A 12,481-nucleotide genomic window follows, 5' to 3' on the forward strand; every position below is an offset into this window, starting at 1 on the left:
GATGCAATGTAAAAAATGCAGCATGAAGTTAAAACTTGGTTTTGCAAGTCAATTCAATTTGCTAAGTTTTGACTTGTAAAAATTTGACACAACTTAAAAAAAAAAAACAATTTGAAATTGAAATATTGAATTGTTAATTTGTTAAGTTAAGGTAACATAAAAAATAAATGTTGATTTGACAAAAATGCTGCATATTCTTTACAGTGTGTGTGAATGATATCTTAGTGGTAAAAAATAATGTTGTTGTGTGTGTGAACAGCACATTTTTTTATTTACTTGCAAAGTAATTTTGGTAATTTACTGAAATAACTGCGTAAAAGAGGCTGTGCCACTGAATCATTGACTTAAATCTCATGTTTGGATAAAATACTTAAGGCCTTTAGATGCATGTAAGGAAAAAGGAATAAGTCCCTAAGATAAGGAAGAAACTTTGGACACTTGTAAGCTAGAACCCTTCAAACACATGACTGTATAGAAACTTTGAGTGTATATAAGTGTCTCACTCCTCAAACACACGCTGGATTTCTTCATGTGTGGATCACAAGTTCAGATATGAAGATGTTTGGTCTTCAACTGTTTGTTTTGATTTGTTTGTATGCTGCAGTACAGCCGTCCAGTCAAACAGGTACATTGGTTTATTTTCAACATTTATTTAATGTAAGATATTAGTTTTATGCAATGGACACTTAAATATTTAATATCTTTTTTCACTTTTCATGACACTAACATTAGAAAATGACAAATATCTGTCTATGTATCTAGATGTGGTGTTAAAGGTTGAGCATCATTCTCAACTAAATACAGTAGATATAAATAATATAGATGCGAGTTCTGCATGTCAGTGTCACTCCAGTGGCCGGTTGCATAAACTGTTTAGACAAGTCTTACAACTTAGTCATCAAAATTATTAATGATAATAATGGTTTAAATTCTGTTACACTAAAATGTGGACTGATCTCATTTCAATCCAAAAAGTAAGACTGATTAGGACCAACTAATTGGTTGTTGGTCAGACTAGATCTTAAGACACAGTTTTCACTTACCGGCTATGTTTATGCAACCCAGCCACAGGTTTAAGTGAATGAGTTAAAAAAAACTTGGTAGTTGGTGTAATATAAAATATCATTGACATTGTCTGATATCTATTTTTCTTTAGACGGCAGCTCTTTTCTCATCTACAATGAGGATCACAACAGATGTGTGAATGTCATTAATGCCAGTGTTATACAAATTTTTTCAAGCATCTGTGCTTTATCAGAGTGTTTGTCTTGGGAAAACATTTACTTTACTTTACTAAAAAATGTTCACTACATTCTAAAGCATATAATTATACTGTTTATTCCTTTTATATTGCATATTAAAATTGATTTAATACCCAATTACATAAAAATTGTGTACTTTTACTTTCTTGAGTAAAAGTAGAAAAGTACTACCTTGGCTAGGGCTCACTTGTAAATGAGATATTTATCTCAATGTGATTTTATTCTCTGGTTAAATAAAGGTATAATAAAAAAGTACTTTTTAATTAAGTAAAATAAAAAATACTAGATGTTTAATGTACTTAAATATTAAATATAAACCCAAAACCTGAAATTATGAAATGTAGTGGAGTAAAAATTATGATAATATGCTTTAGAATGTATGTTTTCCAAAGAAAAACACTGATAAAATATGAATACATAAAAATTTACTTTTATGTAGAAAGTAAAAATACTTAAGTAGTGTCCGCCTCTGGGTAAGAGTATTATAGTTGGGATAATAGCGGTATTGCGGAATGCCGGAAATACTCGTCATTGGTGGGGAAAGAGTGAAAGCTGATTATAATTTAAATTATTGTTTGACTCAATAGGCGTCTCAGGATGGGACAGTGATCCAGTAACTGGTGTATTATATCAGAGAAACACACAATCAGCACTGACCTGGCATCAAGCTCGAGCCAGCTGCCAACAACAAGATGCAGATCTTCTCAGTATATCAGAACTACATGAACAGTCTTATATATCAGGTACACAGATCCCACTATTAACCTAAACTTAAATGATTTCATCCACTAAACAAAGTAACATTTCATGAACTTTATATATCAGGCTTGACAGATCTCTTGGGTTCAGCTTTATGGATCGGACTCAACAGTCTTGACTTTGAGAGTGGATGGCAATGGAGTAATGGAAACCCCTTCAGATATCTCAACTGGGCTCCTGGTAACTAACATTCATGATGACACAGCAAAATCCCCAGTGTTAAATTAACAATGCTCAGTGCACACTACAGAGTGTTATAAAGCAATCTGTGACTTTATCATCTCTATCACCATCTCTGTTTGAAACCAAAAATTGCATTTTACACCTTACTTGAGTTATTTGTTAACTTAGGATTCTTTGGCTTGGTTTTATTTCAAGTCACCATTATGGTGATCAGTGTTTGTTTTAAGCGTAATCTTGTTTTTAGCTTGTTCATTTTGTTCTAGCTGCTATAACTTTGCGTTTTTAAAACATGTTTGTTGTGGCAAAAAAGAGATAGTATTGCAATTCTATGGTGGTGGTTAGGATATAAACATTATCATCTAAAAAACTGATTTATTATTTTAGTGTTTGCTTACCCACCAGCAGTAATTTTTCTCTCAATAATGTGATACTAAAGTATGAGATCTGGCACTCTCATTACAGTCTGTCATTCTGAAAGATTTTGAAACAATGACAATTAAAAATGAACTGTTGTCTAACACGCGCACACGCGCACACGCGCACACGCACGCAGGCACGCACACACACACACACACACACACACACACACACACACACACACACACACACACACACACACACACACACACACACACACAAAGTATGGATCTCAACAATAGTGACAATAAAATGAAAAGCTTCATGCTCCAATGCATGCTCTGTATCAAATAATTACAAATCTCATCCAGAACTCCCAGAATGCACTGCGACATGAAAAAAATCTTATACATTTGTATATTTTCTTTGTCACAATTGTTGTTATTCATACTCTTTGTCTTGTTGTTTGTGAGTTTAAATTATACTATGGTTAATTTAAATCTTTAGAATGTGTGCTGAAGATCATGCTAGTATCACATCACTGAGAGAGAAAGATACTTATGATGAATGAGCAAACACTTTCTAGATGATGATCATTTATGTATTGCTGTTTTAGTGTTGCTCTACTTGCTTCTATTGTTACCTCATTTGTAAGTGGCTTTGCAGAAAATGTAAATGATGATCTTTGACATTATGCACCAACCACCATTTTAGGATTGAAACATGGTCTCTTCTTCACCATAACAAATATGCTTTAAACACACAAAGTTATAGCAGTCAGAAAAAAATGAATAAGCTAAAAATCAAGAGTCCAACTAACACAAACACTGATCATCATAATGGCGGTTGTAAATAAAACAAAGCCAACATCTAAACCTAAGTACATAAATAACTCTACAAGTAAGATGTAAAATGCAATTTTAGATTTCAAAAAGAAAAGGGGATAATGAGTATAAAGTCACAGATTGCAGACTGCTTCAGTCTTACATTTTAACACTCTGTAGTGTGGACCCATATAAACACTGAGATTTTGCTGTAAGGAAACACAGTGAACTTTACCCATGATCCAGTTGAAAAACAGCTGAATGGCTTGGATGTAAATGTTTTTATTGATTGAACTTATCTTCATATTCCTGTAGGTAATCCCTCTCTGGAGCCGGGTCTTAACTGTGCTGCATTAAACGCTGGTAAAGCATCCAAGTGGGAAAGTTTGGCCTGCAGTAAGAAGTTAGGTTACATTTGCCGCAAGGGAAATTCAACAGATATCACACCTTCAACAGGTACATAGATTGACCTTTTGTGGCTTCATGGTTCCAAAAAAACCCAACACCTTTGTAAATGTACAACTTTACTTAAAGGGTGCATATAAGTACCTCACAGTTACATAATGGTTCAAAATGAATACATCATTTGTGTAAAGACCTATAAAAAAGACACCGTCCCAGTAACAGCTTTTGAACCTTTTTCTGAGTGGTATTATATTTTATATAGATATGATTAACTGATTGTATGTCTTAATATTTTTCCCTAATATTACATTGTACATTACGAAGTGCACTTGCACATGTTGATTAATTTTAACTGTTGATAAAATTAGCACATCATCTGCAAAATGTGGGGCGTCTTTAACAAGAAAGAAACAACGGGCACACGCAATTTCAGGTTTTCTAAATGAAACGTGTTTGGGGCCATATAGAAATATATTAAAGTGCCCATCTTATGACTGCTTTTCCACAAGTTAAATAGGTGTATGAGTTCCATAAAGCATGTTTCAAAAGTTGTTTGCTCGAAGTAGCTTGTAGGAAAAGATTGTTACCCATCTCTAGTAGCCTCTGTTTCAGGGCATTTCAGATTGTGCTGTTATGAGCTGGTCATTACATATTCATGAGCTGCTGCTCCTTTGATCACGCCCCACTACTAACGTCATGTGCGCGTGCATAGTGATATTGTGAGCAGTACAAACCATACTGTGTTATTATTTTTATATATTATTATTAACAGTTTATGTTGCCAACAGACAAATCAAGCAAAAAAGTATCACTAATATGTACATTTCAGGAGAAGAAACTCATTACACACAATGATTCCAGAGTAAATTGTGATGTAGCAGTCTCAACAATACATTCGTTTTCCCTGGACAATGCTAACATATTCCCGTTATAAAACATTTTCAAACGCAATATTTTCACAAATTACAGAAATTTAGACCCGGCGGGGGTTGTATACTGCTTGTGGACCACATACTAATTGCTAGATGCTAGCGGGAGGTCCGGACCGTACTTTGGGAAAGTGATAAGAGACTCAGGGGTACGTTAGCCTCATCAGAAAAGCCGGGTCGGTACGGCCAGGTCTCGGTTAGTTTGGCAAAACACTTTTAGTTTGGCAAAGCACTATTACTTAATTCATGTAGAATTGTAAAATAAAGCTGTTACATTTTTTAACTTTCGTAACAACGCTGCAAACTATCTAGCCTGCAAAAAATATCTATATAGCCTACTGTCTACAAACATTAATAATATTCACATTACTATACATCGTTTAAAAGGTACATATTATACAGTACAGTACCTCTTTCATACATCTTCCATTAGTTTTGTGGAAACACACACAGAGCCCATATTTGATTAATGTTATTGTTTCTCTCTCTCTCTCTCTCTCTCAGGTAAAGATCAGCCTAACTTCTGTCCAGTGGCGTGGGTACCATATGCCGGTCACTGTTATTATCTGCAGCGCACAAATAAGACGTGGAGTGATGCTTTGGCCGAGTGTCACAGAGAAGGATCAGATCTGGCGAGCATTCACAATATAGAAGAACACAGTTTCATCATATCTCAGACTGGATACAGTACGTCTGCACAACTAAATAGTTTTAGTAACACACAAAAAAACTACACATTGTTGTCTGACAAAATAAATAAAAATATATAAATGCGAATGGCTGAGCATAGAAGTAAATCTGACGCAATGTCCTGTCCCTCAAGTCACTTTTGGCACCATATTGGACAGGACCGGACTGTCCTATAACACAAACGGTGGAACTGACGCATTTCTAGATAGAAAGCACAATAACGTTAATATATTTCCAAACCAGTGCTTGATGTAACAGGAAATATAAATATTAGTGTTTTTTTAGAAATGCCACAGCTCTTCTGTTACGTCGGTTTGCTTGTAGATCGCTCTTGCCAGGTCCAATATGGTGGTGACCTTGACGATAAACTACATCATATGGCACCTGTTTAAGGGAGATTTTGTTTTGGCAACATACAAATAAAGCAATCATTGATTGTTAGATTATCAAAATCTTTGTTAGTGTTGCACCTCTAATAATTTAATATCAGTTGGTGGTATAAAATTGAATGTTGTTGTTGTTGTTGTTGTTGTGTAGTGTCAACTGATGAGCTCTGGATTGGTCTTAATGATCAAAGGATTCAGAATCTGTTTGAGTGGTCAGATAGATCACACGTCACCTTCACTAAACGGTTTGTTGGAGAACCTTCACACATCACAAATCGAAAGGAGGATTGTGTTCTCATCACAGGACAGGAGGGTAGTTTTAATTTTCTTTTTGCATCTCGTTCTCAATATAGTTTCTTTCTGATTGTTTAATGGTCATAATTCTTCATTAGTGTTGCTTAACATTTGTGTAATAGGAGGGAAAGTGGTCAGATCATCTGTGTGAGTCAGCTCATGGTTTCATCTGTAAGAAGAAAGCTTCCATTAAACCTGAAGGATCTCCAGAGGTCATCAGTCCTGGATGTCCAGCTGTGAGTCTGCATCACCTCATACTCTTTATTTTACTTCAATAAACAAACATTAAATAATGAAGAAAGTCAACAAATAGCCACAATAAAGTCACACAATAAACACACTGACAAATTACAAATCAAAGTGAAATGTAACATTAACATCAAGTTGTTTTTGTAAAATCATTATAAATGTATATAATTTTTACAGTTTCTGTGTGTTTTCTGTCTGTTATGTGGTCATGAGACATTATTGATGTTGTGTTGTTGTGTATTAAGTGTTGTGTAAATATACAGATGTAAATTATATTTAATGGACATTTGGTGATAGTGAGAATTTCTTTTCCCAGGGTTGGTTTAGGTTTGGCCATTACTGTTATAATGTTGCCATAGAAACCAAAACTTTTGATGATGCCAAACTGACGTGTGAGCAGAACGCAGCTAACCTGGTTGATGTTGACAGCAGGTGAGTAGATGATATTTAGTAATATCGCTCGAGTAGGAGTGTGACATAGCTTCCCACATAGCAACGTTGTTCCGGCCCAGCTCCGGGCACACAACCAGTTTTCCTCGGCCCATATACAACGAAGAATGACGGCCCTACAATGGCCCAGTTCTGGATAACAGACAATAGCACATAACTGGCCCAGACCTGGGCCAGAACAGGCCCTACAAACAAGCCTACGATGGCCCTTGCATAGGCAGCCCTCACTTAGCCCCCAGGAAGTCCTTATGCAGCAAAATCCCCAGAGTTAAATAAACACTACTGGATGTATATATTGTCCCAATCTTACAGAGTGTTAAAAAGTAACACTGAAGCAGAATTAAAAGCTCTGTTATCCTCTCTCTCACCATCTCTGACTGAAACCTAAAATTGCATTTTACATCTTACTTGTAGAGTCATTTTCATACTTTAGGTTTAGATTTTGTTCCATTTAAAGTCACCATTATTGTGATCAATGTTTGTTTTAGTTGGACTTGACTCTTGACTCTTCCCTTATTTAGTTTTTTGACTGCTTTAATTTTGTGTTGTTAAGACATGTTGTTTACAGCAGGGAGAAGACAATAGAGCAATTCGTTGATGGTGGTTAGCACTGTTAATAAAGTCTAAACATCATAGAAAACGTATGTATTAATTTAATGTTTGAACACTTATCAGAAGCATCTTTCTCTGACAATAAAGTGATACTACAGTATGAGATCCAGCTCTCTCATAGCAGTTTGTTATTCTGAAGAATTTTGAAACACTGACACTTAAAATTATTTGTTATGTAGACACACAAACATCAAGAATCAGAGTATGAATCGCAACCATGGTGACAAAGAAAATAGTAAAAAGTTCATTATTAACCATGCTGCAGTGCATGATGGGAGTCCTGGATGAGATTTGTAATTTGTTGATACCCAGCATGCATTGCAGCATGAAGTTTTTCATTTTATTGTCACCATCATTGTGATTCATACTCTGATTCTTGGGCCCCTATCTTGCACCCAGCGCAATTGACTTTGTCAGTGACGCATGTATCATTCGTATTTTGCACCGGCGTACAGCGGGTTTTTCCCTCCACAGACACACGTCGGCAAACTAGGGAATGAACTTGCGCTCTCTGGGTGGTTCAGCACAAATAAGGAGACGTGTTCCGGGGCAAACCACCCCTGATGCTATTTTGCAGTTTCAAAAAAACAATTGCGCCACTGACCAGAAAAAACTACTCTAAAGTCAGTGGCGCGTTGCGCATTGTTCATTATGCTATTTTAGGGCGCATGCTTGACCACAATGTATAGCGTGCACAACGCGCACACACTTTGCTTATCTAATCTACACAGATGCAACAGTTATTTTTGCAAATCATAAATTGTTACAATAAAAATATTAACACATGAGATAAGGGAAATCATTAAATCATAAATTGTTACAATAAAAAATATTGATACATGACATAAGGGAAATCATTGTGGTGAGCATTGTGGTGATAGTTTTTATTTATTGTGTGGCTGCGTTAAAAAATTATCATGCAAATAACGATTAAGATATTTTCATAAGTTTGTTGTGTGGCTGTATTAAGTTCATTTTATGTAAATAATAATTAAAATGTTTTCATAAGAAACCTTAATGTATATGAACTTGATTTGTAAGTGTACTTTGGGGTTGGACCTTGCTTGCGTTTCTTGGGTTCGATTTCAAAGCCCCCAAACCCTTTCAGCGGTGAGGGTTTACGCAGCGATGTCCTCTGCTGGCGTCAGGTCATGTGTAGAGGCAGATCCACCTCCCGACACGGTGTGCCCGATTTACGGTGGCAAGCTTGGGATTCCCCGTCTCCTGACATCATTGTAGCGCTTGGCGCAACGATGGGGATGCCATTGCCAGCTGATGAGACAATTGTGGCCATTTCCTCTCACGCCTGTTTAACCGACGGTGATTTGGGCGGATTTCTCCCATCTCCATACAAAACAACTTCTCTGTCTTTGACTGCTCTTACAAGAACGTCAGTCTCCTCGGCTGTGAACCGCTCTTGGCGTCATAATAATAGCAACCCGCCATGGAACTTGCGCCCTTGCGTTTAAAGGGAATGTTGGATAGCGTTCTGATTGGTTTATTCAACGTTACGCCCAAACCACACCTATGACTAATGTACCTACTTCAGACCAACCCCTTATTGATTTGCGCATGGCGCAAGAGTTATTTCTTGCGCCGGGAAAATAGCAACAGTGCCCAAGATCCGCCCACAAAGTCACTTGCGCTTTGCGCTTCGCACTTGCATTTCAGATTGTTAAAATAGGGCCTTTGATGTTTGTGTGTCTACATAACAAACCGGTTTATTTTAAGTGTCAGTGTTTTTAAAATTCTTTAGAATAACAAACTGCTATGAGAGAGCTGGATTTCATACTGTAGCATCACATTGTTGTCAGAGAAGGATGCTTCTGATAGGTGTTCAAGCATTAAATTAATATATACGTTTTCTAGTTGATTATGTTTAGACTTTATTAACAGTGTTAACCACCATCAAATAATTGCTCTATTGTCTTTTCCCTGCTGTAAACAACATGCCTTAAAACACAGAGTTAAAGCAGTCAAAAAACTAAGTAAGGGAAGAGTCAAGAGTCAAGTTCAACTAAAACAAACACTAATCACAATAAGGGTGACTTTAAATGGAACAAAATCTAAACCTGAAGTAAGAAAATGACTCTACAAGTAAGATGTAATATGCAATTTAAGGTTTCAGACAGAGATGGTGAGAGAGAGGATAACAAAGCTTTTAATTCTGCTTCAGTGTTACTTTTTAACACTCTGTAAGACTGGGACAATATATACATCCAGTAGTGTTTATTTAACTCTGGGGATTTTGCTGCATTAGGGCTTCCTGGGGGCTAAGTGAGGGCTGCCTATGCAAGGGCCATCGTAGGCTTGTTTGTAGGGCCTGTTCTGGCCCAGGTCTGGGCCAGTTATGTGCTATTGTCTGTAATCCAGAACTGGGCCATTGTAGGGCCGTCATTCTTCCCTGTATGTGGGCCGAGGAAAACTGATTGTGTGGGCCGGAGCTGGGCCGGAACAACATTGCTATGTGGGTTTATATAATCACGGCTGTGATTAGGCCAGGGGCACGAGGCCGTAGGCCTATAAAACAACAACTAGAAAACAAGCAGAGTTATTTTTAAAGCCTCTTTGTTTGGGAACTACTTTCTTCCACCACTGATTTGAAGGCCATAATAACAGGTAACACTTTTGGCTGTTTTGAATTTCATAATAACTCAATGGACAGAATAGCCGTTAATATTACCGTTTCTTGGTCACAACGTGTAGATTTAAGATTAGTTCAGTCGAGAATATGTATAATATTCAAATCTGCAGTCGATTAGTAAAGATAGCGCCTGTTTGAACGTTTGCTAAGAAAGATTTGGAGAAGACCAAAAACACCAACTGACGTTAATGTTCACTCGCCCTGCTGACCACCGCCCTATCTGGGATTCCTTGGCTCTCATGTTTGCCCTGTCTGTGTTTCATGGTCAAAAACCAGCAGTATTTGGTGTCATAAAACCATAACTTGTTTTTTATTCATATTTAGTTTATCAGTGGTGAAATCTCACAACGTGTTTTAATAGTCATGTCACGCGAAAATAAATTATCAAGTGTCCAACTGTAAGCATCCTTAACTGCAGTTCTAAACTGTGTTTTTTCATCCTTTTGGGGGAGAAACAGATCGGTCCAGAGAAAATGATTGTTGTCATTGCTTAATTCCAAGTGTTTTTTATTCGTCCGCACAATGTGACATTATTGTGGTAACGTTACATCCTCGAAATGTTACATCCAAGTGCACTGATCTTCAACGGGTTTAGGGATAATCACTTCCGAATGGAATTCACAGACTAATTTACAATTTAGAAATGTTTAATAAGTAGTAATACTTTACTGAATTACAGTGATAAGAATAATACAATGTCATATCTTTGCTATTAGATATGAGAATGCGTTTCTCATCAGTCTGGTTGGTGTTCGACCTGAGAAATATTTCTGGATTGGTTTGTCTAATACTCATCAGAATGAGCAATTCCAGTGGATCAATGGTGATGAAGTCAAGTTTACACACTTTAATGTAGGCATGCCAGGTATGTTGATGAGTTTCATTGTGTTCGGTCTGTGTGACATCAATCAAAGTCAAATCTACAAGAGTTTAACGTCTTTGTATTTTCAAACTCAGATAAGCACCGAGGTTGTGTAGCAATGTTAACAGGAACTTCAGCAGGATTATGGGATGTATTGGCCTGCAACACTAAACAGAAATACATCTGTAAGAAAATGGCAGAAGGACTCACTACAACCCGAGAGCCACAGACCACACGACCTCTCAGCTGCCCGGCTAAATGGACTAAAAAAGATCCAGGAAGTTGTATTCAGGTAAATGTGAAGACACACGATTCTCCTGAAACACTGAGTGTCTGTAACAGCATTAACACACTTTTAAAAATGTCACAGAAGGCACAGAAAGAACACAAATTCTAGAAATGTAACATTATAAGGATGCAACATTAATATTAATATAATTATTAACCAATAAAACACATCATATTATTTGTGTTGTGGACAATCACAGTTTTTATATGTATTTCTTAGATATACAGAAATAAGAAGGAGAAGAAGAAGACTTGGTTTGAAGCGCGTGACTTCTGTCGAGCTATTGGTGGTGATTTAGCAAGCTTTCATTCAGAAGATGAAATGAGTGTGTTATGGTAAGTACTTACATGTTCTAACACACAGAATATATTCTTTATTTAGGGGGTCAAGCCTAGAATGGTCGAAGACCCCTATTGTATCTGTTAGTTTTCTTATTATTATTCTTCCGATTCTTCCTCTTCTTCCGCAATTGTGGTCTATGGCAGGCATGCCAGGATTCGTCTTACGGTTAGCTCTGCACAGTAAAATAGCGCTTAAAAACATGTGCGAATATCTCCTCGAGGGTTATTCTGATCGACTCGAAAACAACATAGGAAGAACAAGGCATTACCTTCTGAATAAAAAACTCTATTGCCGTTATATTAAAATTTCCATCAGAAATGGCTGAAATTTGTGAAAAACTAAAAATGACCTTTAAATTTTGTGTTTTTTACACATAAATAGTTATAACTTTGCAACGAAATTGAATTTTTTCACCAGATTTGATACGCTGATGTATGAGCAGAGTATGAGCTGTAATCAGGCCTTAAAGGAATAGTCTACTCATTTTCAATATTAAAATATGTTATCACCTTAACTAAGAATTGTTGATACATCCCTCTATCATCTGTGTGCATGCACGTAAGCGCTGGAGCGCGCTGCGACGCTTCGATAGTATTTAGCTTAGCCCCATTCGTTCAATGGTACCATTTGGAGATAAAGTTCGAAGTGACCAAACACATCAACGTTTTTCCTATTTAAGACGAGTAGTTATACAAGCAAGTTTGGTGGTACAAAATAAAACGTATCGCTTTTCTAAGCGGATTTAAAAGAGGAGCTACATTTTATGGCGTAATAGCACTTTTGGGAGCACTTCGACTCGGCGCAGTAACCCCCTCCCCCTCCCATTATGAGAGGGAGAAGGGGAGCGGACTTTTCAGGCGAGTCGAAGCACTCCCAAAAGTGCCACCACGCCACAAAACACAGTTCCTCCCCCAAATCCGCCCAGAAAAGCGCCACGTCTCACC

General features: G+C 37.0%; 1 protein-coding gene across 1 annotated transcript in view; it reads left to right on the plus strand.

Annotated features, from left to right (window-relative positions):
- Positions 1-465: 465 nt before the first annotated feature.
- Positions 466-12,481, plus strand: part of LOC141352832 (macrophage mannose receptor 1-like) — a 54,613-nt gene continuing 42,597 nt past the window's right edge. Inside the window, exons 1-11 of the mRNA XM_073858845.1 lie at positions 466-625; positions 1,850-2,005; positions 2,088-2,201; positions 3,701-3,841; positions 5,224-5,406; positions 5,947-6,128; positions 6,212-6,325; positions 6,655-6,770; positions 10,761-10,909; positions 11,002-11,198; positions 11,415-11,530. Of these exons, the coding sequence (XP_073714946.1) occupies positions 553-625; positions 1,850-2,005; positions 2,088-2,201; positions 3,701-3,841; positions 5,224-5,406; positions 5,947-6,128; positions 6,212-6,325; positions 6,655-6,770; positions 10,761-10,909; positions 11,002-11,198; positions 11,415-11,530 (1,541 nt within the window). The 5' untranslated portion in view covers positions 466-552. The remainder of the gene's footprint in view (positions 626-1,849; positions 2,006-2,087; positions 2,202-3,700; positions 3,842-5,223; positions 5,407-5,946; positions 6,129-6,211; positions 6,326-6,654; positions 6,771-10,760; positions 10,910-11,001; positions 11,199-11,414; positions 11,531-12,481) is intronic.

This window comes from Misgurnus anguillicaudatus, chromosome 21 (genome assembly GCF_027580225.2).
Source record: "Misgurnus anguillicaudatus chromosome 21, ASM2758022v2, whole genome shotgun sequence".
NCBI lineage: Eukaryota > Metazoa > Chordata > Actinopteri > Cypriniformes > Cobitidae > Misgurnus > Misgurnus anguillicaudatus.